Source organism: Aplidium turbinatum, chromosome 10 (genome assembly GCF_918807975.1).
Source record: "Aplidium turbinatum chromosome 10, kaAplTurb1.1, whole genome shotgun sequence".
Taxonomy (NCBI): domain Eukaryota; kingdom Metazoa; phylum Chordata; class Ascidiacea; order Aplousobranchia; family Polyclinidae; genus Aplidium; species Aplidium turbinatum.
In genome coordinates this window covers 3,019,557-3,046,334 of record NC_137481.1, presented here as the reverse complement: position 1 = coordinate 3,046,334, position 26,778 = coordinate 3,019,557, and the positions used below count along the sequence as shown (strand labels likewise).

The 26,778-nt window shown below is 36.0% G+C and overlaps 1 protein-coding gene and 1 non-coding gene across 2 annotated transcripts; one reads left to right on the top strand and one right to left on the bottom strand.

Annotated features, from left to right (window-relative positions):
• The first annotated feature begins 7,016 nt into the window (after nt 1–7,016).
• On the top strand, nt 7,017–7,121 carry LOC145779188 (U6 spliceosomal RNA). The gene has a single exon (XR_014290536.1). It is a non-coding gene; the product is annotated as a U6 spliceosomal RNA (small nuclear RNA).
• Nucleotides 7,122–9,182: 2,061 nt separating this feature from the next.
• On the bottom strand, nt 9,183–21,956 carry LOC145778372 (uncharacterized). The gene is made up of 7 exons (XM_082589847.1): nt 21,920–21,956; nt 20,795–21,480; nt 19,131–19,344; nt 13,589–13,762; nt 12,702–12,878; nt 11,876–12,032; nt 9,183–9,343 (listed from the first exon to the last, which is right to left on the bottom strand). The coding sequence occupies exons 1-7, from the start codon at nt 21,954–21,956 to the stop codon at nt 9,205–9,207; spliced, it is 1,584 nt and encodes a 527-aa protein (XP_082445973.1). The 3' UTR covers nt 9,183–9,204.
• Between the last annotated feature and the right edge of the window lie 4,822 nt (nt 21,957–26,778).

Here is a 26,778-nt window from a genome sequence, read left to right as displayed (position 1 = left end):
TTTTGAAAATGTTTTTTTCTTAACCGTTCTACGAACTCGTGTTTCCCACCTCCCATACACAAACCCCTTTTTCCAGTTCTAAAATGGCGAGGGAATCTCATCACAATGATGGGATTCCAAAGGTGCTCATCAGATTTCGACTGGTCATCATTTGAATCTTCTTCCTCTGTTTCTTCTCCAACTCGACCAGCAATAATTTGAGGATTGGGTTGACTACAATCCGAACTGGTTGATGCCAAAGAATAAGGAGTAACACATAATCGAGGTACTTTTTTGGGACTGGCCAGAGAATCGTCAGTAGTTGACTGACGTTTTAAAAAGTCCTCTTTAGGGTTTAACTTCTCATTTTTAGTTTTTTCTTCAACTTGACTTAACTTTTTCAGAGTGGATTGACTACGTTTGGAACTTGTTGCGGTCCCAAAAAAAGTGGAAAAGGGTAATTGAAGCAGTTTTCGTGGACTGTAGGACTCTTTTTGAGTGGTGTTGACGACGCATTCAAGAAGAAGATATGATTCATCGTCGACGGCAGCCAAAGAATAGACCACCGTAGTCGAAGTTTTGATTTCTACACAAATTTGTATAATTTGTATCAGTTAATGAGTAAATTAAATGTAGCGTTGCTGAAATGAAACGCTTAAAATGTTTAACAAACGAAGATGAACTATTTAGAATGCAAATCAAAATGAAAATTCTTTAAACAATTAAAACAAGAAAATTGAAGTATTTTGGCGATATGAATCGTAATAATTCCATTCAAAGACAAGAACTAGAAGGAAAAATGAATGAAAAACGAAACGAGGCCAGACCACTAAGAATTAGGACAAATGATATTAAAATCCGGTCAGAGCTTGATTACAAAATTTTAAGAAAAATATCACACAAGAGAAACTTGGCACTTTATTGCCTCCAACCCTCGACGAGAGGAAAAAACTTAAAGATAATGATGAAATAAAACGAGGAAAACGCTAAAATAGTTTTACTTACCTGTTGGTGGCAAAAGCAGTTTTGATATTTTACTCATTTTCTATCTTCAGCTGAAAATATGCAATTTATCCGAACAAAAGTAAACCAAAATAAAACACTTAAACGTCACCAAATAAAACTAATAAGCTAAAAATGTAGTTGGTAAAATTTATTGCTGTTTAATTTCATACTGATTTCAACCAACCAGTGACATAGTTTTAGATAAAAGGAACCGTGACATGTCACACAAAATGAATACAATCTATGGATAAACAAACTTTGCTGAAGAATGCAGAAGGTCTACACCACAGCAACTTTTTATGCAGCGAGTTGTATGTATCCTTTTGTAAAATTGACAATGTAAAGTAATTCGAATGCAGTGCAGCAGAAAATTTGATGGTCATCCAAGAAAGCTAATGCGTAAAAAAAATTCATAGGTCAATTCACCCAATGTAATAAAGTTGTTAATGTAGTACAGTAGGCTACGTTAAATGTTGTCAAAATCTACATAAGAATGTGTGTTTTCAATAACAGCTGAAAGGAGTTTTAATGTGCAAGTAAAAATTAAAAGTCAACCTACAAATTCATCGCAAGCACTTTTTTCTAAGTGCAATTGTTATACTGTAAGTAGTCCCCGCTTAGTAGTCCTAAGGTTTAATAGGCCCAGCGACGTAACAACCCTAAACTCGTCCATTCCCCACTCCCCAGGTGGATTTAATAAGCGTGGACCACTCTACTACTTTCTCAATTTAATTAAAAAACGCCTGTAACTATCATCAATGAATTGATCAAACATACTTTTACGCAAAGCATACTTTCTGACAACAACAGAGTTGTTCTTTATCAAATTAACAAAAACTTTCTCAAACTAAAGCTTTCGTTACCGGTTGTCCAACCATGTTGACCATCTTGTCTTTACAAACCGAGCTTTGTAAAAAATTTCAGCTCAAAAGTTGCTTTGTAGTTGATTCCTAAAAATTGCCAGATCAACATAAAAGAACGTTGAAATGTCACAAAATGAAAAATTTTTATGAAAAGATTGAAACTTAAAAATCAACAGAGACGGAAATGCAATTTTCCTTGAAGCTAACATGCAGAAGGAAAAAAACAGAATGGACGTTGTTTGATAATTGCATCGAATTAACAGCAAATAGGATTGCTTATTGATTTGGATGTTGTGCTTTTAAAGAAGTTGGTTTACCAGCTCAGTGGCCAGGTGGTTTCGCCTTCGGTTTTAGTGCTGGTAGATCTGAGATAGATTCCCAGTCTGGTCAAGCCAAAGACTTTGAAAACGGTACCAATTTTGTTCTTTCTTGCATAACGCAGTGAGAATAAGTCTGGTAATAACGTTATGACATCGTAAATATAATACAAAAATTGAAAGAATTAGCCCTGTCGATAGCACTTCTTTACAGTCGTAGAGCAATAATAAATAAACCAGAACATTGCTATTATTACAAACGCGATCGACTGTTTACAGAACGTTTCTGAGACAAAATATACACTCCTCAAGATTTGCAACCACAGAGGGTCACAGGTCACTTAAATTAAGCAACTGATACATTCAAAAAGAACATATTCTCAAACCTCGAATGCACTTAAAGAAGTATAGAAGTGGTTTTGAACCAGGGTTCCGTGGAACCCTAAGGTTCCGCCAGTAAGGCTAGGGGTTCCGCAAGTTTTCATTTAAATCCGAGAGTTTATTTTATTAATATATGCATATTATTTAAATATAATCAAATATTGATGTCTGTGGAAGATGAACTTCGTGACTAACTTCGTGGACTAACTTCGTGTGTGTCTGTCAAACACACGACCCAATATTAAAGACTTGATTAGGTTGATCAGGTTAGGTCAACTTGTGCAAGAAACACCAGGCTCAAGTTTCTCATTGAATTTTTTATGAGAATAAATGTAATTTTTTACAGTTTGTATTTTTATTGTAGGCTATATAAATAAATCTGAACATGAAAATTTTAATTTAATTTTATTAATCAAACGATGTTTTTTGCATAAGGCAATTAAATTATTATTGAACAGGGGTTCTTCGAGCTTTTGGAATGTTTCATTGGGTTCCGTTCCACCAAAAAGGTTGAAAACCACTGAAGCATAGTTTCGAGAAAGAGTTTGCTTTCTTGTACCAAAGGCAGGCAAGACACAACAAAACAACAGGGTTGAGCATTTACATTTTACATATTTACAAATAGTTTTAACAGTCGAACGTTTTCGGCTTAACTTGAGCCCTAACATCAATTAAAGAAGTAGCAATAACATTGTAAGAATACACGTCATCACTGAGACCGTGTTTTCAATATCATTGTTACCAATCAAGTATTTACAAACGAGTTTGTGACATCATTATCATTTTTCGGTCACGTTAAAATTTTGTTCCTTTTCTGGCTTTTCTGTTGGTGGTAGCGGCCAGTAAGTTCAAAATTAAGCGATTGGTAGCTGTTTTATGACGCACAAACTTTAAAGGTAATATTTATTGCGAGTTTCCGCATTACTGTAGTAACGTAACTTGGGAATTGATTTAAATTAATTCTTATACTCTTCCACCTGTATTGGGCCAACATAGAAGGTTATGACCAAGCATTCCCCAAATAAACTACGTCAACATTCCCGTGGATCAACGGATAGAGGTCCATCCTCAATACCTGCAGTGTAGCCTATAGGAGTTCTTCTGTGTACGAAGACAGTGATCGTGTACAAACAAGCTTACGACTTGCAGTTGCAATCAGCAAATTCAAATTGCTGGTGTTTTTTTTTAATTTTTCTCCTTGGACTGACAAAGCATTGACAGATTATTCTTAGTAGTATCACATACTTGTAGAAGCTTTTGATGCAGGGCCGGTTACCGAGATTGACCGAGGTTACCGAGATTAACATATGGTATGGTAAGGTAGGGGTATGGTATGGGTATGGGTATGCTTCGTTGGTGTGACTAGTTGCATGAGACAATATCAGTGACGTGCGGTGACTTCAACCGTTAGGAAAGCAACTTGGAAATATGCTGCAGCTAGGTAGTAGGCACGAAGGGCGTAACCGTCGGGCGCCGCTTAATCTTGAAGCTTCTTCGTTCACAAAGTCATGCGCTAACCAATCGGGCCATCTGGGCAGACATGGTGTGCTTCCTTGGTGTGCCTAGTTGCATGAGACAATATGTTTTTCAAATAAACCTCTCAGGCAATGTTGCAGAATTGTGATGTTGCTTTGAACCTAGATACATTACACTTGATGGCGACAAAGATTAACCGATGACAAAGACAGATCCGATGAAAGCTTTCAATAAATTTAGATGACACATTCTGAAGTTGTCAAAGGACTCAAAACTCTTTTATTATTTGAGCATAGACAAATGATGTCAAAAGGAAATGGTAATTTGACAAAAAGAAAAAATGGTTGGTTTTGAATCTTTATTCTCGGGCTGACAAAGCCTTGATAGGTTATTCCTAGTAGTTTCACATAGGTTACTTGTAGAAGCTCTTGACGCAGGGCCGGTTACCGAGATTGGCAGAGTGAAGTTCTCCGATTATTGAAATGTTGTTGCCTGGGAATTATTCCATTCACTAGGTGCCACTGAATGGAGAGCAGTCCTAAAATGCGTTCCTCAAGCGCACACCACGAGAGTCGAACCAGCGCCGCGTGATCTTGAGCCTGGCGCGTAACCACTAAGCTAACGGGGCGGAATAAATGATATAACAAAAGAAACCCATGTTACAAGAGAAAATCTAAGGGTCGAATGCACCAACAGTGATTAACTTAAACAATGATTAAAGTTAATCATTGTTTAAGTGAAAAGTAAAGTAAAAAGTAAAGTAAAAAGTAAAGTAAAAAGTAAAGTAAAAAGTAAAGTAAAAAGTAAAGTAAACCGTAAAGTAAAAAGTAAAGTAAAAAGTAAAGTAAAAAGTAAAGTAAAAAGTAAAGTAAAAAGTAAAGTAAAAAGTAAAGTAAAAAGTAAAGTAAAAAGTAAAGTAAAAAGTAAAGTAAAAAGTAAAGTAAAAAGTAAAGTAAAAAGTAAAGTAAAAAGTAAAGTAAAAAGTAAAGTAAAAAGTAAAGTAAAAAGTAAAGTAAAAAGTAAAGTAAAAAGTAAAGTAAAAAGTAAAGTAAAAAGTAAAGTAAAAAGTAAAGTAAAAAGTAAAGTAAAAAGTAAAGTAAAAAGTAAAGTAAAAAGTAAAGTAAAAAGTAAAGTAAAAAGTAAAGTAAAAAGTAAAGTAAAAAGTAAAGTAAAAAGTAAAGTAAAAAGTAAAGTAAAAAGTAAAGTAAAAAGTAAAGTAAAAAGTAAAGTAAAAAGTAAAGTAAAAAGTAAAGTAAAAAGTAAAGTAAAAAGTAAAGTAAAAAGTAAAGTAAAAAGTAAAGTAAAAAGTAAAGTAAAAAGTAAAGTAAAAAGTAAAGTAAAAAGTAAAGTAAAAAGTAAAGTAAAAAGTAAAGTAAAAAGTAAAGTAAAAAGTAAAGTAAAAAGTAAAGTAAAAAGTAAAGTAAAAAGTAAAGTAAAAAGTAAAGTAAAAAATAAAGTAAAAAGTAAAGTAAAAAGTAAAGTAAAAAGTAAAGTAAAAAGTAAAGTAAAAAGTAAAGTAAAAAGTAAAGTAAAAAGTAAAGTAAAAAGTAAAGTAAAAAGTAAAGTAAAAAGTAAAGTAAAAAGTAAAGTAAAAAGTAAAGTAAAAAGTAAAGTAAAAAGTAAAGTAAAAAGTAAAGTAAAAAGTAAAGTAAAAAGTAAAGTAAAAAGTAAAGTAAAAAGTAAAGTAAAAAGTAAAGTAAAAAGTAAAGTAAAAAGTAAAGTAAAAAGTAAAGTAAAAAGTAAAGTAAAAAGTAAAGTAAAAAGTAAAGTAAAAAGTAAAGTAAAAAGTAAAGTAAAAAGTAAAGTAAAAAGTAAAGTAAAAAGTAAAGTAAAAAGTAAAGTAAAAAGTAAAGTAAAAAGTAAAGTAAAAAGTAAAGTAAAAAGTAAAGTAAAAAGTAAAGTAAAAAGTAAAGTAAAAAGTAAAGTAAAAAGTAAAGTAAAAAGTAAAGTAAAAAGTAAAGTAAAAAGTAAAGTAAAAAGTAAAGTAAAAAGTAAAGTAAAAAGTAAAGTAAAAAGTAAAGTAAAAAGTAAAGTAAAAAGTAAAGTAAAAAGTAAAGTAAAAAGTAAAGTAAAAAGTAAAGTAAAAAGTAAAGTAAAAAGTAAAGTAAAAAGTAAAGTAAAAAGTAAAGTAAAAAGTAAAGTAAAAAGTAAAGTAAAAAGTAAAGTAAAAAGTAAAGTAAAAAGTAAAGTAAAAAGTAAAGTAAAAAGTAAAGTAAAAAGTAAAGTACTTTAAGCACTTAAAAAAGTAAAAAGTAAGTAAAAAGTAAAAAGTTAAAGTTAATCATTGTTTAACTAAACAGTGATTAAAGTTAATCATTTTTGCTATGCACCAACAAAATTTTGTTCATGATTAGTTGATCAATGATTTAATCAGACTGTTGATGGTTTTTGCTGAGTCATAACTGTAGCAATGAGTATTTCTTTGATTTGTTATGGGTTTCAGTACAGTTCAGTGGTAGAAAAAGGTACCTACATACATTGTTTGTTCATGGCAATGGCAAAAAGGGTACTGGGAATAAAAAAAACATACCATGAAAAAAGTTTTGGGTTGCCCTACATTATCCCCGCTACAGGGGGTTTTACGAGCGATTGTCAAAATACATGAGATTTGATACCTAAAATTTGAACTGATGGTGATAGAAAGCTGGGACTATTCTCAAAAGCTTTGTTTTGAAAAGTTAAGATAGGAATGTAACAGCTTCAGAAGTATCATGTGTATGGATTGGCCCAGACAGGCCCATTTTGGACCGAAAATGGCCTTTTTGGCCTATTGTGATTGTATGAAATTCAAAATTTTACCTGTCTTAATAATAAGGGGACATTTTTTGTTTAAAACGTTATGATTAGAATTGGTACTTTCAAATGAATCCGCAAGTTTTTATAAAACCGTCTTTCTTTTATAAATCTATAAAACCGTCTATCTTTTATTATAGACAACTGTAACTTGCGGTGCTCATCAGCGTGGCAAGAATTTGTTGATTAGCAACATTTTGCATTACTTGCTTCGGCAGCAGTACATATACTATAATTGGAACGATGCAGATTAGCATGGCTCTTGCGCAAGGATGACACGCAAAATCGTGAAGCGTTCCATATTTCTTAAAAAAAAAACATTTTGCAGTAGGCCTACTAAGCTAAATATTTTCATAATACAATCAGAAAAAGTCTCTAAATTTATATGTAATATATTGCCAATTTATTATAAATTGAGTTGGCACACCGACCCATTTTGCCAACAAAAACTTGCATAAAGAGAACACTGCTCGTGAAACACAATAACGGTGAAACTCGCACTAGTGTTTACATGACATTTGCAAACTTAAAATAAGCAACCCTATGCTCACAGACAATTTCAAAATTCGAAAACAGACGTTTTAATCAACCACTGGGACAGCAGTGTGGCTGGACATCGCATTGGAATAACTTTAAGCAACCCCCACCTAGAACTATAATCTGATTGGTCGGTCGGTGGAATCGTATGCATTGCGAAAATATGCTTCCAGAAAAGTATTTTTTGCCTTCGTGCTCTTTAACTCCCTCAAGAAAAGTATTTTTGGTTATACTTGTACGCTGATACCTTCCGCGGGCCGCAGCGATACAGCGTGGCGGGCCGCATGCGGCCCGCGGGCCGCCAGTTGGTGACCCCTGCTGTAGATTATTGCGTATGTCTTCATTTTGTCATATACGAGTTATTTCGGTGGCAAAGGTAACGAGTCATGTGACAAAAGGATAAGCCTACCAGTAACCGCATAGAAAATGTTCTAGACCATTTCCAAACACGCGCAACGAAACATTACGCTACTACAGTTAAAAAAAATGAAAAAGGCTTTGTTAGTCCAAGGATATAGATACAGAAATCAAACCAAAGTATTTTCAAAGTAACAATTTTCCTCGATCAATTGTCAAGTTAGATTGTTGTAGAAACAAGCATAAGCTCTCTTTTGTGGAACCGAAATCAGTGAAGTCGATTTAAGTGGAGGGGGCCCTGGTTTAGAAAAATCATTCCGAATGCAAGCAACTGTGATAGTAAAATCCGGTACCCGGACATTTTGCCGAAAGACATTTTGCTGAAACCCATTTTGCCGAAAGACATTTTGCCGAATGGACATTTTGACGAAACTCATTTTGCCGAAAGGACTAATTGCCGAATGGACAAATTGCCGAAATTATACAAATGCATTTTATGTATTATCATAACCTAATAACACATAAATGTCATTCACAAACAGATTCCACTCACAAATTATGTGCGACAGCGCGTAAGTATCCGACAGAAGTGTTATATGTATAAGCGAACGTCTAATACTGATCTCCAAAACCTGTGGAGACTGCATAGCCTAGAGCCTATACTTATAGATGAGACTTGGTGTCACTTCAAACTGATACTGATTTCCAAAAACTGTGGATACTGTATATAAAGCAATTTTTAGGCAAACAACACTAGCAAAGTAATTACTACAGTATTTCAAAGCCACTGCTTGCATGGTAACGAGACTTGGTGTCACTTCAAAATAATTATCAGTTCAAAGGCATTGCTTGCATAGCAGTGAGACTTGCGACTTGGTGTCACTTCAAAATAATTACCAGTTCAAAGGCACTGCTTGCATAGTAACGAGACTTGGTGTTGCTTCAAAGTAATTTTTAGGCAAACAAACAGTAGCAGAGCGATTCTATTTCAAAAGCACTGCTTGAATAGTAACGAGACTTTGTGTCACTTCAAAGTAATTTTTTTCCAAATTGTTTCGGCAATTTGTCCATTCGGCAGTTAGTCCTTTCGGCAATTAGTCCGTTCGGCAAAATGTCCTTCGGCATAATGTCCTTTCGGCAAAATGTCTTTCGGCAAAATGGGTTTCGGCAAAATGTCCGCGCACGTAAAATTCAATGCTCAGTATTTGGACTGAAAAGTTGTTGGCCTTTAAAGGCTTGTAAAGGACTAAATGAATAATCGAAAACGTTCGCTATTGTAGTTTCTTTTTGTTTTGTTATAATGTTAAACATTGTGGTGTTGCTAAGCATTGTTTGTTAGTGCTGAATCACTATCGAGTTGTTTCATTTCAAGTCGAGAATTTCTTTCAACACAGATAACCACCCTTGTATGCAAAATATGTAATACGTGAAATCAAACAAATCAATCAAAATAACAGATCGTCTTTGAGCGAGCATTGCAACAAATAATTTGATAGTTATTCAGAGTGTGTATATTGGACAACAGTAGAAGTTGTATTCTCCAAATGTATAGTGGGCAAGTCAATTGTTGGTGACGTGTTCCAAGTTATCGAATAAACGTCATCAGATGCCTTCAAATCAAAACTTTTTGGTTTCCTGAAATGTAAAAAAGTAGTTTATACTTTGTAGTGGTTTGGCATCAGGCCCGTAGCCAGTCGGGGGCTAGGGGCGCCTCGCCCCCCTGAAAAAAATTTTGCCCCTCTTGGCAAAATCCCAACATTCTTGAGCAACAGCTACAATTATAATGATTTTGCCCATCTTTCCCGTTGCAGAGCTCCAACCTAGGCCCAATTAACTACAATTGTTTTGTTTAGTTAACAGCTAAGATGATTAAACAATTTCGCCCTCCCCTACCCCCTCCTTTGGCAACCTCAACATGTTCAATTCAACCAAGGCCAACACGTGTTAGGTTGGTAGAAAAATTGTCAAAAACTGTGCAAAATGAAAATGTTTTGGAAAAGAATGATAACCTAAAAAAGAGGGAATGGTTTTCCAGCAGGCCTACAAACCGGTACAAATTAGGCTATTTGATATCAGTTGTCGCTATTCGCGGTACCATACCTAATTCTAAGGGTCAGTGATAACCAATTTGTGCAGTGATAAACCGAATTTGTGCAGTGATAAATCGCAAAATGTGCAGTGGTAAAGCAAGCGGTTTTTGAAGACAACGCATACAAAATATAAACCGTAATCTTTTAAGCAGTGTTTATTTTTTCTCTTCAATCCAATCAGTGTAAATAAATTTTGTTTCTAGTTTTCTGATCTGTAAAGTGTTCAACCTTGCAGCAGATATTGCTACATTTGGATCTAGCACTGCCGTTTGTGAGTGTGGATTCTCAGTGTTAACAAGGGTTGACGCTCAGTGTTTCTTAACCTTTTTAGCGCTCGTACCCTTTGAGCTTTCATGAAATTTTCTCGTAGGCCTACCCCTGTCTACAATGGCCGACGGAAGCAAATAAATTTGTAATAACAGATTAACAGGAATTAAACTCAGTGTATTTATAACTTACGTGTTGAATGTATGCATTGAAAACAGTCTTGTAAGTTCAACAAGATTTATCAGTCAGTCTACGAATGGCTTTTTTGTTGCTGCTTTTCGTCAATGATTATGTTGAAACGAGGTACTTTCATTGAGATAGACACACGCATATTATCTCTTGGATCCAAACGATTGCCCGACTTAGTTTTGATGTTTACAAGAGTTAACCCAGTTTCACATGGGTAGGTTGTCGCAAAAAGCACAAGGATTTCTAAAGCTTTTTTCTAACTGGGGAAATTTGTTGAGTTGTGCACACCAGAAGGCATCCAACTGCATTGGATCAAACTCCATTTTGCTTTTACTACTAGCTTTCATTTCAATAAGATAGTCTTTGGTTTGGTCATTATCATCCATAGAATGTAGGCTGAAAATAAATGGGTCTTGCATCCATCCCTGAGAAGTAGAAACCTCTCCAGTATATAGACATATACAAAAGTGACTTGTTACGCATTTTGCACACATATGCCTAAATAGCGTATAATTTCACACTGCACGTCGTACCCCCTGCTTTGGTGCTTCATACCCCCAAGGGGTTCATGTACCCCTGGTTAAGAACCACTGCACTAGACGGAGCATGTTACAACCAAGACAGGCAAACTTGGTGCTTATGGCCTTTGAACATTCTGTATCGAAATCTATCAATTTAGACTTGTTTGTGAGACGGTTTGCATCCAAACATCTGCGACTGCAATTGCAATAGACTAGCTCACGGGTGTATAGGCAGAATGTAATCATATATATCAAAATCCTCGGCACTAGCTTCTTCGAGCCAGTTAAAGTTTTTGCTCATAACAAGTACCTCTATTTTTATACAGTACAACAAGTCAACAATTCTGTGTTATGTTGGTCATTGTAACATGGTTGCCGTGATTTAACTAGCGGATAAAATAAGAAACCAGTGTTGGTCTTAACACTAATCTGATATATTGCAATTTTTGTGGATACGGGTATTTAAGAGGTAAAAATGCCAAAATTATTTAAATTTTTTTGGCCCCCCCTGACAAAAAGTTGGCCTCCCTTGCTCTGCGGTCTGGCTACGGTCCTGTTTGGCATGGTAGTGCAACCTGTAATTTTCAAATAAACACTTCAATTTGTACTGTGAGGTCAAACGCTACTAAAATAATACCACGTCACAATTTTGATGCAGAATATATTTTCAAATGAAACTAATTTTGGAAATTTTTCAGTAAAGCGTTCTGTTTCTGTTACTTAGCCTACGTCACTGAACTATGAGTTCATAGGAGTAAGGGATGTCCAACTAATTATAACTGGAACTTGGTGTTACAGTCATAGTAATTGGCAAGCAGAGCCAAAAGATTGTCATTTATGAAACCCAACAATTTCCAATATCACATAAAGGCTATGCCAAAAGCGCGGTCTTTCAAGTTAATTTTTTTCAAAGGACAATTTGTCAACTACAAAAAGGTTATTGTTCGATCAGTTTCATCTCACATTGAGTTGTGTGCACCATCACTTAGTTTGTACTTTCCAGTTGTGCCTTTTATCAAACGAATGCAACCGCTAGTTCACAAGGGAATATAATCTCATGTAATTAATGAGAATTTTGATTTATTATTTGAGAATCTTACCCGCCAAGAATGCAAATGTTGTCTTCAATTATACAACCAATCAAGCAATGAGTATCCGATTGGAATCCATTTAAAGTTATCCAGTTCTCAGGTGTTACTCTGCTAGGTTTGCATCTTTCCATTGTTACGACGCCTTTCTCTGTTGCATGACATCCACCTTCAAAGCATACCACAAATATTGGTCCAGTTAATGAACAACCTTAAGTAGTTGCTAAAAGTTTAGGCAATTCTTAGAAGTCAATTTGCATGCTAAAGGTGTGAAGACATTTAACGGAGATCACTAATATTGTTGATTCTCAGCAGTCGAGTATTGCAAGAATTGGCAATGATGGTCGGATTCCTTGACTGGCAAAAGCAGCGTTGAGAACCCTGTGGCATCAATTAGTGGTACGATGCTGATGGACCCAGCTTCATAGGAAAAACACGTGTCTATCGCTGGCAATTCTTACTGCAATTGTTACCAAACTCGACAGCCCAGTAACAAATGTTCATGGAAAAGTCTTGATGGCTAGCGTGGCCACATCGGTATTGTTAGCGAAGCGCAATGCACGCTTGTAAATCGCTCATTGTCTTTGTTGTTTATGGCTCTCACAATAAACACAAGCATGTCAATTGCAAGGCAACTGATGGCGTCCCCAAACAGAGACATCACTTCTAACCATTCTGTTTTCTTATAACTTCAACATTTCCACAACTAGACATGAACTTGGCTAATTGTAGGTGGGAAAAGTTTTAATTTCAACTTAGCCCTAATTTTAGGATACAACATTCTAGTAGTAAATGTTGTTTTTAGTTTCCATCCAAAGGATCGCAAAATGTTACTTACCAATCGCATAAATGTATTTATCTTTAGGCACAACAATAAAAGATACTTTTGCGTGGCTCAGCGGAGATGCAAAATGCCAAACCTCACTATCAAATACATCCGGGTTGTTTGAGCTTCTTTCAGAATATAATACTGGAAAACCACCTTTATCTATACCGCCCAACACATATATACCAGCTGAAAGGAAATAATGTATATTTTGACATAAACCAGCATTGAATTGCCATGACTGTATCACTGTTGTAGTATTTGTAGTAATATGCTTGTTCTGCATCAATGTCGGCTACTGCTTCAGCCGGCGAGGAAGATGTATAACCTTCTGGCCGGCTGAAGCTGTAGCCGACATTGATGCAGAACAATCATATTATTACAAATACTACAACAATGACTGTTACTTCAAGCTGTGTGTAGAGACACTTTCAACGTAACGTAATACATATAGTTTATGTTCGCCCCGTTAGCTCAGTGGTTAAACGCCGGCCTCAAGATCAAGCGGCGCTGGTTCGGCTCTCGCGGTGTGCGCTTGAGCAACGCATTTCAAGACTGCTAATTTCAGTAATCGATATGCATTAGAATACATTCTCTACATTCCCTCTCTGAAAGTTTCACAAAAGCTAAGGTGAAACTCACTTGATAAATTATCTCAGATAAATGATTAAAACTGCATAAGCTAATAACACAAGTTAGTTTGTGCAATGCAACATAGTCCACCATTACAGCAGATATTTTCAGCTGAATATTCGAATAAGTGTTTTTAAATAGATACGATATTAACAGTCCCATACTTTCATTAAACTTTTAGCGTTATTGCAAAATCCAAGTTCAAGCAAATTTTCCTTAATCCTGTGATGAATTTAGAACTGTAACGTATAACTTCAAACCTTCACCTCTATTGGCTATTAAACAATGCTTCATCCTGGGTACTTTACAGTCTTGGCGAATGTCATCTTCTTTCCATCCAATCATCTTCACATAACGCTTATCGGTGAAGCAAAGTGTAAGGAGACGCGTTGAGGACGATTCTCCACCAATCACCACAATTGAATCGAGTTTATCGAGAACTAAACAATTGAATTATTGTTAATGACATAAATATTAACCATTGACCAATGCTTCTTAACCTGGGGTCTGCGAAGCGATTTCAGGGGGTCCGTGAAAGTTTCCGAGTTTGCAGCATAATTGATAAATTACAAAATTTAAAAATTGTTTGTTAGTTGTGCTTTATTTGTGTATTAGCCTACAGTGATTTTCAAACTGTACTTCGCAACGAACTGGTGCGTCGTTTGAAGTTTCAAAGGAAATTGCACAAAAGTTTGGTTTCATAACTATAAAAATATCATATAAGTAAATTAATTTTTAAATAAGGCTATGTTCAACTGAATTCTTTTGAGACAGCAGATTATTGATCAATGCTTAACTTAGAAATGCAAACGTTAGTCAGCAGTCTATCACCACTCACAATTTTGCAATGACAAAGATTATAGCCTAACGAATTACTAATTGTTTATAATCGTAATTACTGATCAGAAATCAAAAAAGGGAGAAAGTCTTTGTAACGGTTGAAAATATCTATTAATTTTTGATAAAATTTAGGGAAAAACATTAAAAATCAGCATATAGATTACTGATTTTTGATCCTGTGTGTCAACATATAGCCCATAACATAATTTCGTCAATCTCATCAGTCGTCATAAGTGCATCGCGAGTTCAGCAAATTCTTCTAAATGTGTCGCTTCGAAACTTATGAAACATTTGATTCCATTATAAGAGAAGCGATATACCAAAATTCAGATAATTTTTTTTAAGGGTCCGCGACCGCTTCGAAGGTACCAAAAAGGGTCCGCAAAAACAAAAAGTTTGAGAACCACTGCCACAGACAGATAAAACCATGCAACCACACGGCATTTAACATCATACATTAGAGGAAACATAAACTATAAACTACGAACATTTTCGGCCATACTCAAGCTAGCCCTTTTCAAGTAACGAAAAGAACTGATTTTTAAAATAAATACAATACAATAATTTGGTTCACTCACATATTTATGTTCACTGTGATGTATGATGTTAAATGCCATGTAGTTGCTTGGTTTTATCTGTCTATGGTTAAATAAAGTCACCTCTCTACCAAAATTGTAACATAAATATTAGTTCATTTCAAGAAGCATCACAAACAAGGATCTGCATTGTTCATATATTCGTAATGCAAATGCAGTGTTTTTAATAATTGAAAATCAAGTTTCGAGGTTCAGTGGTTGTTTGGGTGAGATGCAATTCGCCTTTTTTGCTCCTTTACCAACTGTATGTGCCATGCACCTGGTTATGTTATCAGCTGCCACTTACTTTTAAGACAATCCACTATCATTTATCACATAGAAATAACTAAATGGTTATATTAATTGAAATTTTGAATGTTATAGGCATACAAATAATCGGATAAAAGACTTATTCAAAAAGAAGTGGAGAAAAATATTTCAAGAATGAATTTCGAAAAAAGAATGGCTCTTAAAAAACACATTTGCGAGTAATCTTGCAAAACGATTGGCTGCTAAACCAATCAAAATTTCGATTAGGCTACATGTGCCTTTGAAGTTATCATTTTTGGCTGCCAGTTTATAAATAGTGTCGTTTGTTTGTCTCATAAAACGATAAAATTTTAGAAGTGTTGATCAATTAGTCATGATGTCTGCCACATTTAGGTATTATATCTTTCAAAGAAAAATGATTTCAAGGTGTAAACGTTTTTAGCTTGACATGACATGCCATATGTGTAACCTATATTGGTTATAGGGTATCACATGTATCACATGTCACATATACCATATAAAACATGTACTGTACTCCTTAAATGTAGGAGAGACTGGGATAAAGTGTGCAATGGGGTAAGATGAGCAACCCTGTTGTCGGAAAAACGAGTCGGCGGGATTTTTTATTTTTATTCTGGATTTATTATACGACTCATGATGATATCACTGATATATCACTATCACTGGTTTATCACTCATAATGCCACTTCATTCAATGTATTTGTTATGTCCACTGAAAATTGCATTTTGCAATGGCACGCAATTATATTGTTTATGTCAAAAATTCGAAATTTTTTATTTTTTTGCCAAAAACAGAATAACTATTGTTACAGTATGTAAATCAAATTTGTTTTTTGTATTGGTTAGCATAAAGTGTGAGGATATTCAATAAAGCGTTCAGGTTGGTTAGTCTTGTAGTTTTTTAAATATTTGTAATTTTGTCACATAAATCAGGATGGGGTAAAGTGTGCAATGCTAGTTGAAGTATCTTGGAGCAGTTGCTCTACTTACCCTAAAAGAAATAGCCTTAGCTTATTTAATGTTTGAACTGTTGAATTTGTGTCTTTTTCGGTTCGTATTAGATAAAAAAAAAACAGTGTTGTGTTGTAAAGCATAATGCCTCGCAATTATACAAAAAAACTGACAGAGGAATGATTCAACTTAATCGAATTGCTCAACTTACCCCAGGTCATTGCTCAATTTACCCCATACAATTTATGCCGGGGTAAGTTGAGCAACACGCAAATAAGTATCAATATAAAAAATATAAAAATCGCAAGGTGATAAAACTCAATCTAAAATGTAGCTGATTCACTAGTGCTTCAAGTTCACTCTATTAAAATTTTCCATAACAAACCGTTCTTTTGTAAAGCGACTTAAGCAAAAAGGTGCTCATCTTACCCCACCCTCCCCTAGTTGCTATTCACTTAAAAACCTCAACAGACTGTTTCACCCTTCGAACCAGCGCCCTTTCCATGTCCTGCCTGCCAAAGAAACCGCCTGTTCTGCCAACGAAACAGCCGCATGCTCTTGAGCGGTGTCGAACCAGCGCCCTTTCGATTGCCGTTCCAGGGCTCCCACCACTCGGCTATGCAGCCGACTAGTTTATGATACGGAGATTCGCCATGTCGTTGTAGACATGTCCCGTCACCTTCTTTTGGGCCGTCCACACTAGCACCATCCAAACCCTTTTAGATTATGCGTTTGTTAATAAGGTGGTTCTCTTCATTTCTTAAAAATTTTGACAGTATCGTAACCTGCTTTACAGAGTAATGTTATCCAGTACTGTTAGTCTAAGTACGAGAACTACGAATGTATTCATTTTTGATTCTATCGAACTTCATTATTTCAGCAGCTCATGGCAACATCTTTACTTTGTTAACTTCCAACCTGTATATTTCTCACTTGATTGTTGTCCATTTTTCTAAGCCGAATAGCACGAATCTCTGCCTTATAACGTCATTTTTGGTCCAGTGAAATAAGATTGTCAAACAGTTTATCAATTGGTTTGCTCCAATTAATTAGTCAATCAAGTTTATTTCGGCATAGCTCCATAATAATTTCAATATGCAATACCAAAAAATAAAGCGTAGCCTATTACTTTTATTTATATGGAAGTTACACCATGGAGGCACCGAAAAAACATGCGTTTACGTAAGTCAAGGTGCTCTCATATAAAATATTTACTATGTAGGCTACAATTATAAAGAATTGGATAAGTACTGAGTAGCGTAAAAAACAAACAAAGAAATACAATAGTACTTCCAATCAGACCATCAAGCAGCCTTAATTCTAGCCGTAACGACTGTTTTGAGATTATTTGGCATGTTTGCTGTAGCTACTAGCTACCAAGCACTAAAAGCTATCCTGTAATCCAAGCAATAAATCATGTAGTGTAATAGTGATTCCCTGTAGGACTACCATACAAACTGTCTTCTTTCAAGTGATGTTTAGCTCACTACTCTTGGAAAACTTTCGTCACTTTCCAATTCAGCTTGGAGTATTGTTTGATTCTGCCGAGGAGCAACACAAGATCATCTGTAAAGCGTGTTAGCTATGGGGCACCGGAACTGATATTTAATTGATCTAAGTAGATCCATTGCTATACCATATCATCATTATGATCACCATAACCATTAACATCATCAGTAGCGTATTTAGGGGGGGGGGATAAAGGGCGATGGCCTCCCTCTAATGATCAGGTAAAAAAGTACAAATTTTGCAACAACAAAAAACGTTGTAGCGCAAGACATAATTGCTTAGATGATTCATCCTAGCTACGTTTGGATGGTCTAGCTCAGATGTATTAAACAAGGATATTGTACTCGAGTATGAGGCAGTCATTGATATATTTGCCAAGCGCAGCCATCGCATTAAACTGTAAATTGTCATTGCGAATCGCCGAGAATGTTCAAAAGGTATTCGAGGTCGGAAGGACTACAGCAACTTATTGTTTATGTTTTGAAGTGTTTGATATCTTTTGTTGGTTCATTGATTAAAGCCGATAACTTACCGTACTTCTGCGGATTCGCTCTTGATTTTGGACCCCCCTCCCCTATCTGACGGTATTCTGACGGTTTCAGCTAACCCCCTTCCCCCGTTCTGACACATCATATGACATTTTAGTATAAATGCGTCTATTTAATGCGTCCTATTTAAAACATCAAACAGGTCTAATTTTAACCCATGTACAAAAAATTTGAACCAATTAACAGCCATTTTCACCAAATTTGAAATTTCTGTGTACTACCGTTTAGACTACCCCGTGTGTACTACTCCCAGTCCCCCATTGGCCTCCAGCCTCTGAGTCAGCCGCTACGCGTCTGACTGACGCAATGTCTTGCCCCCCCCGCCCCCTAACAAACTTTCTAAATACGCCACTGAACATCATCATCACCAAACGGTTTTGCCGCTGCTGCCAGATTGCGTCACATCAATTGTGAACGTGTACACATCATATTTTTCAAAAATATTGTTGTTATGTTATACACAAAATATATATATGCTGCCTCAAAATATATGAATGCTGCCGCTCGGCTAATTACTTTAACACGTAAACGTGGGCATATCACTCCTATACTAAAATCCCTGCATTGGCTTCCAGTATTGTATCGTATTCGCTTCAAAATATGTCTATTAATTTTAAAAGTTTTCCATGGTTTTGCTCCGAACTATCTGGACACTTTGCTTGTTCATTATATACCTGCCAGAACTTTGCGTTCTCAATATCAATTGCTCTTGTGCAACCCTTCATGTAAGACACAATATGGAAATCGCACCTTCCCAGTTGTTGCTGCCAGTTGCTGGAACTGTTTGCCTATTTGTGTAAAAGAAGCTGAACATTTAAATGAATTCAAAGCTCGCTTGAAAACGTTCTATTTCAACGAACATTATGACTGAAAGTACCGCATTAATTATCAACATTGTCATGCACAGCGCCCAGGAGCATAGTTTGACTGTGGATGTGGGGCTATACAAATATTGTTATTATTATATGTCATAATAATAGCAAATATAGTTAGGCTATTAGTCTTTAAACCCTTGACAGTCTGTTTTACTATAAAAGAAGGATCATCAGAAGGTCCTTATTCAGATAGAATCATAAGAATTTCATGTAGCAAACCTGAGCAATCAATCATGGCATTGGCAGCATGGTATGGGCATGGGCTTGGAAGAGGGGGAACTTTTTCCCACAGCAGACAAAGTGGTTTTCTGCCGTCCTCTAGAGAAAGTTCTATCCGAAAAACCTGCTCGGTTGCTTTACCACGAACAACAATTCCAATCAGATACAAATAGCGATGAAAGTACACAAGGCTCATGATTCCGTCGCTTAACATCTGATTAAAAAATAAACGAAATCAAGAAAAAGGGTTAATACAAAAATACTAGTGAAATTATCGGGGAAACACATTGTACTAAAGAATCAAAGGTTGTCTGTAAAAGTCGAGGGCTGACTGCAAATGATACACAAAGCCTATGAGAGGGGGGGTACGGAGGGTACGGCGTATCCTTGAGGGCCCAGGCCTGTGATTGCTGGGGGCCCGAGATAGTGATTGTATAGTCTACGCGCAAAAATGTTTGGTTAAAACCAACCTAAACGACCAAATTCAAGCATAAATGTTGTATTATTTAGTCCTGGGGTGCCCGTAATGTAACAGAAGAGCTCGGAAAGGTAATTGAATGCATTGCGGGCAAATTAGGGGCCCAAAGTGGTGATTTAATGCTTTAGGTGCAAAAATGTTCTGTTAAAAGCACTTTAAATTAAATCATAAAAGTTGGTTATTCTCCTGTCCGGGGGGGGGGGGGCATAGTGTAGCAAAAGCAGGGTTGAGAAAAACCCGACATTTTTTAAAAGTCCTGGTGTTTTTGGGATTTTTTGTGTTTTTTTAAAAACTATTTGAAAAGGATAGTTTTACGCTTATTTCATTTTGAAATAAATTTTGGAGTTGGAGCAGGAGCCGGAGTTAAAGAAAGTGACTTCGTTCACCTCTGCTAGGCATGTGGCGAATGCAAAAGTTAATGAAGAAACGTTATCTTTCAACAGATGTCCAATTTTGCAGTAAAATGTATGGTGTGCAATACGCCTAAGCAAACATCACGCGTTTTGCCCAAGACAAAGGGGGGCCCGTAGTAAGAGGAGGGCCCGGAATGACTCCTCGTTCCCTTAGTGAAAATTTCTCTCAGAGGCCCTGACCAGACATGGCTGAAAACTATTCAATGTTTTCCTAAAATTTTACTCCACTACAACAATCCTGTGCTCCTAGCACTATCTCGGTTTGGGTTCAAAAGCAATGAAATACAAACCATGATTATGGCATCACATCAACACTGTCAGGACAACACTCAACCCGCTAAATTCAAACCCATAAAGATGTTCACAGGATATTTCTAAACTGAATAACTTTAGATCCAAAAGCACCTGATCAGTGCTGATGATTCACTATCAACGTCATGCCTGTGATGACGATTCATTTGTTAGAAAGCAAAGCTACAAACTAGTAATAAAAACAATAGATTGAGTTTCGCTTTTAGCAGCATGATCGTTGATTACTTTACAATGTGGATATTAACGACCTGTTTTAGCTGGATGTTGCGAGTTTGCTGTGGTAGTAGCGGTTTGCACTAGCTGTTGGAACTGTGTTCCGAAAGCTAGTGCAATTCACTACTACCACAGTAAACTCGCAACATCAGGCTAAAACAGGTCGTGTGTATCTAACATTGTGAAGTAATAAAAACAATATTATACTGAAAATATATTCTGTTGAAGTTATTTTGACTTAGTGATACCTGTCCTGTTGCATTTTGAGCTGCAAATGTCGAGGCACCTTGAGCTTGAGATGTTGAGGCACTTTGACCATCAGTTGTTAAACCTGATGATTTTACAGATTGACGAATCATTGCTTGATTTTGAAAATGTTTTTTGCATAACTTTTCTATCAGCTCGGGTTCTCCACCTCCTTTAAACCAAACAGTTCCGGGAGCAGTCTTAAGCTGGCGAGGAAAGCTTAACACATTGATGAGATTCCAAAGGTGCTCTTCAGATTTCGACTCGTCTTCATTTGAATCTTCTTCCTCTGTTTTTTCTCCAACTCGACTAGCAACAATTTGAGGATTGGGTTGACTACAATCCGAACTTGTTGATGCCAAAGAATAAGGAGTAACACATAATCGAGGTACTTTTTTGGGACTGGCCAGAGAATCGTCAGTAGTTGACTGACGTTTTGAAACATCCTCTTTAGAGTTCAAATTTATATTTTTTGTTTTTTCTTCAACTTGACTTAACTTGTCCAGAGTCGATTGACTGCGTTTGGAACTTGTTGCGGCCCCAAAAAGCTTGGAAAATGGTGATTGAAGCATTTTTCGTGGACTGAAAGACTCTTTTTGAGTGGTGTTGACGACGCATTCTAGAAGAAGATATGATTCATCGTCGACGGCAGCCAAAGAATAGACCACCGTAGTCGTAGTTTTGATTTCTACACAAAGTTGTATAATTTGCATCAGATAAGGAGTAAATTAAATGTAGCGTTGCTAAAATAGAGCGCTTAAAATGTTCAAAACATCATGGAAGAATAAAATCACAAGCGACGATGAACTATTTAGAATGCAAATCAAAATGAAAATTCTTCAAACAAATAACAAGAAAATTGAAATATTTTGGCCATATGATTCGCAATAATTCTATGCAAAGACAACTACTAGAAGGAAAAATAAATAAAAAACGAAATGGTGGCAGACCACCAAGAATTTGGACTAATGATACTAAAGACTGGTCAGGAGTTGATCACAAAATTGCAGTAGAAAAATATCACGACCGTGAAACTTGGCACCGTTATCTCTAACTCTCGACGAGGGGAAAAACTTAACGACAATAATAAAATAAAACGAGGAAAACGCTAAAATAGTTTTACTTACTTTTTGGTGGCAAAAGCAGTTTTGATATTTTACTCATTTTCTATCTTCAGCTGAAAACATGCAATTTATCCGAACAAAAGTAAACAAAAACACTTAAACGTCACCAAATAAAACTAATAGGCTAAAAATGCAGTAGGTAAAATTTATTGCTGTTTAATTTCATATTGATTTCAACCAACCAGTGATCTAGTTTTAGATAAAAGGAACCATGACATGTCACACAAAATGAATACAATCTATGGATAAACAAACTTTTCTGAAGAATGCAGAAGGTCCACTTTTCAGAAACTTTTCATGCAGTGAGCTGTAGGTATGTATGCTTTTGTAAATTCGACAATGTAAAGTAATTCGACTACAGTGCAGCAAAAAATTTGATGGTCATCCAAGAAAGTTACTGCGTAAAAAAATTCGTAAATCAATTCATCCAATGTAATAAGTTGTTAATGTTGTAATAAAGCCCCTTAAATGTTGTCAAAGTCTACGCAAGAATGTGAGTTTTTAATAACTGAAAGGAGTTTTATTGTGCAAGTAAGAATTAAAAGTCAACCTACAAATTCACCGCAAGCACTCTTTTCTAAGTGCAATTGTTGTACTGTAAGTAGTCCCTGCTTAGTAGTCATAAGGTTAATAGGCCCAGCGACGTAATAACCCTAAAATCGTCCGGTCCCCAGTTGGGTTTAATAAGCGTGGACCACTACACAACTTTCTTAATTTAATTGAAAAACGCTTGTAACTAACATCAAGGAATTGATCAATAATACTTTTGCCAAGCATACTTTCTGACTACAACAGAGTTTTCTTTATCAAATTAACAAAAACCTTCTCAAGCTAAAGCTTTCGTTACCAGTTGTCCAATCATGTTGACCATACTGTCTTACAAACTGAGCTTTGTGAAAAATTTCAGCCCAAAAGCTACTTTGTAGTCGATTCCTAGAAATTGCCAGATCAAAATAAAAACACGTTGAAATGTCACAAACTGAAAAATTATTATGAAAAGATTGAAACTTAAAAATCAACAGAGACGGAAATGCAGTTTTGCCTTGAAGCTAAAGTGCAGATGGCAAAAAACAAAAAAACTAAACGGGCGTTGTTTGATGATTTATTTGTATCAAGTTAACAGCAAATAGGATTGCTTATAACAGTTGATTTGCATGTTGTGCTTTTTAAATAAGTTGATTTAACAAGCTCATTGGCCAGGTGGTTGCGCTTTCGGTTTTAGTGCTGGTAGATCTGGGATCGATTCCCAGTCTGGTCAAACCGAAGACTTCGAAAACGATACCGATTTTGTTCTATCTTGCATAACACAGAGAGAATGAGTCGGGTAATAATGTGATGACATCGTAAATCTGATTCAAAAATTAAAAGAATCAGCCCTGTCGATGGCACTTCTTTACAGTCGAAGAGCAATAATAAATAATCCAAAACATTGCTATTGTTACAAACGCGATCGACTGTTTACAGAATGTTTCCACGACAAAATATACACTACTCAAGATTTGCATAAAGGGTCACAGGTCACTTAAATTGAGCAACTGATACATTTAAAACGAACATATTCTGAAACCGCGAATACAATTAAAAAAGTATAGAAGTGGTTTTCAACCAGGGTTCCGCGGAACCATCATGTTCCGCCAGTAAGGCTAGGGGTTCCGCAAGTTTAAATTTAAATCCAAGAGTCTGTTTTATTATTATATGCATATTGTTTAAATATAATCAAATATTGATGTCTGTGGAAGATGAACTTCGTGTGTGTCTGTCAAACACACGCCCCAATGTTACAGACTTGTGCAAGAAACACCAGGCTCAAGTTTCTTTTTGAATTTTTTATGAGAATAAATGTAAATTTTTACAGTTTGTATTTTTATTGTATATGAATAAATCTGAACATGAGAATTTTAATTTAATTTTATTAATCAAACGATGTTTTTTGCATAAGGCAATTAAATTATTATTGAACAGGGTTCCTCGAGCTTTTGGAATGTTTTATTGGGTTCCGTTCGACCAAAAAGGTTGAAAACCACTGAAGGATAGTTTCGAGAGAGAGTTTGCTTTCTTGTACCAAAGGCAGGCAAGACACAACAAAACAACAGCATTATAACAATATATTTTAGATATTTACAAATAGCTTTAACAGTCGAACGTTTTCGGCTTAACTTGAGCCCTAACTTCGATTAAAGAAGTAGCAATGACATTGTAAGAACACACGTCACCACTGAGATCGTGTTTTCAATATCATTGTTACCAATCAAGCATTTACAAACGAGTTTGTGACGTCATTATCATTTTTCGGTCACGTTAAAATTTGTTTATTTTCCGCTTTTTTGCTGATGGTAGTGGCCACTGGCCAGTAAGTTCAAAATTAAGCGTTGTTAGCTGTTTTATAACGAACAAACTTTAAAGGTAATATTTATTGCGAGTTTCCGCATTACTGTGGTAACGTAACTTGGGAATGGAATTCAGTTTATTCCTATAATTAATTATCCACCTGTATTGGGCTAACATGGTTACCGAGATTGACAGAGTGAAGTTTCTGATTGTTCAAGTCTTGTTGCCGCAGAATTATTCCATTCATTAGGTTCAGCTGAATGGAGAGCAGTCCTTAGAATGTGTTGCTTAAGCGCACACCCCAGAGTCGAACCAGCGCCGCTTAATCTTGAAGCTTCTTCGTTCACAAAGTCACGCGCTAACCAATTAAGCTATCGGGGCAGACATGGGTATGCTTCCTTGCGTGACGCGACAATTTATCGAAAGACAATTTATCGAACGACAGTTTATCGAAAGACAGTTTATCTAACGACAATTCATCGAAACGACAGTTCATCGAACCGACTGTTTATCGAAACGACAGTTCATCGATCGACGAAGCACATATGCAATGGCATACTCAGGGGTTAGGGGTTAAGGGTTAAGGGTTAGGGGTTAGGGGTTAAGGGTTAGGGGTTAAGGGTTAAGGGTTAGGGGTTAAGGGGTTAAGGGTTAGAGGTTAAGGGTTAGGGTTAGGTTTTGGGTTAGGGGTTAGGTTTTCGATTAACTGTCGTACGATAAATTGTCGTTCGGTGAATACTCGTTTCGATAAACTGTCGTTTCGATAAACAGTCGTTCGATTAGTTGTCGTTCGATAAACTGTCGTTTCGATAAACTGTCGTTTCGATAAACAGTCGTTCGATTAATTGTTCGATAAACTGTCGTTTCGATAAGCTGTCGTTCGATCAATAGTCGTTCGATAAACTGTCTTAGTATCGCTTCCTTGGTGTGCCTAGTTGCATGAGACAATATGTTTTTCAAATAAACCTCTCAGGCAATGTTGCAGAATTGTGATGTTGCTTTGAACCTAGATACATTACACTTGATGGCGACAAAGGTTAACCGATGATAAAGACAGATCCGATGAAAGCTTTCAACAAATTTAGATGATACATTCTGAAATTGTCAAAGGACTCAAAACTCTTTTATTATTTGAGCATAAACAAATGATGGAAAAAGGAAACGGTGATTTGACAAAAAGAAAAATGGGTTTTAAATCTTTATTCTCGGACTGACAAAGCCTTGATTGGTTATTCCTGGTAGTTTCGCATACTTGTAGAGGCTCTTGAGACAGGGCCGGTTACCGAGATTGGCAGAGTGAAGTTTCCGATTGTTGAAGTGTTGTTGCCTGGGAATTATTCCATTCACTAGGTGCCGCTGAATGGAGAGCAGTCTTGAAATGCGTTGCTCAAGCGTACACCCCGAGAGTCAAACCAGCGCCGCGTGATTTTGAGCCGGGCGCGTAACCACTGAGCTAACGGAGGGGACGAAATAATATATATAACAAAGGAAACCACACGATCTTCAAAGCAAAAACGGAGTAGATTTCTGCTTTGCTGTTTTAGACATGGCTTTGAAATCAATTGCAAAACAATTTGTAAACCAATACACTTTCCATTTCGCCTTCTTGTATGACTTACAATTTAAAAAAAACGTCTTCACAAAAAAAGCATTAAAACAACCTTTGAATGAAAGTAGATTTCAGGCATAGACACCCAGACCGCAATGACTTGGGTTTTCAGCGAATTGCAATAGATGGGTGACTTTTAAAGTTCATGCTACTTCGTGTGCTATTGTCTTTGCAGAGGCAAAAGCTGTTGGGGCAATGTGCGGAAAGCATCAAATAGCCTAACATACTTACGTTCCAAGTCACATCACGATTTAGGAGCAATAAGGCCTGTTGGGTTCTTTAACCTTATCTGAAGCGACACCGGGCTTTATGAGGACGCCTCATTCTAATAGTGAAATATTTTTCAGAAGGAAATATGCTAGAAATGTGAAATTTCTTGACTTTTAGTTTTTGTTCTTTGCGATCTTTCTAAACCTACACTGGTAATCTTTCTACCTTCCTGCCCTTCACAATAAGCATTTCGTCTCAGGTGACTAGACATTTTCGTGCAAAGCTAGATATATATAATTTAATTAAATGTTAGTGCTTTGATAAGTGCTTACTTTGATATGTAAAACCGCCCAAAAATGCCTTATATTTATGAGCAAAAGTAATTTTTTGTTTAGGTTAGCATTACTCTATGTTATAACTCAAAACTTTCAATTTTGAAGCTATTTTTGGGAAATTAGAATAAAAACCGACTTTCTGACGTTTTCTCGTCTCAAACAATTTATTTCAATAAATTTTTTGGAGAAAATTTAATTTCTATACGCACAATACACACGGCTATTATCTTTTAAAATATTTTGGCTCTGTGATTTTCATAGCTCCCGTTATTAACGATTAATTAACACGGGGCTAAGATAGCGCGTGATGTGCTTTCTGCGTACGAAAACAGCTCGTATTATGGGGTTCAACAAATAATAAACCATGTAACTTAGCACGT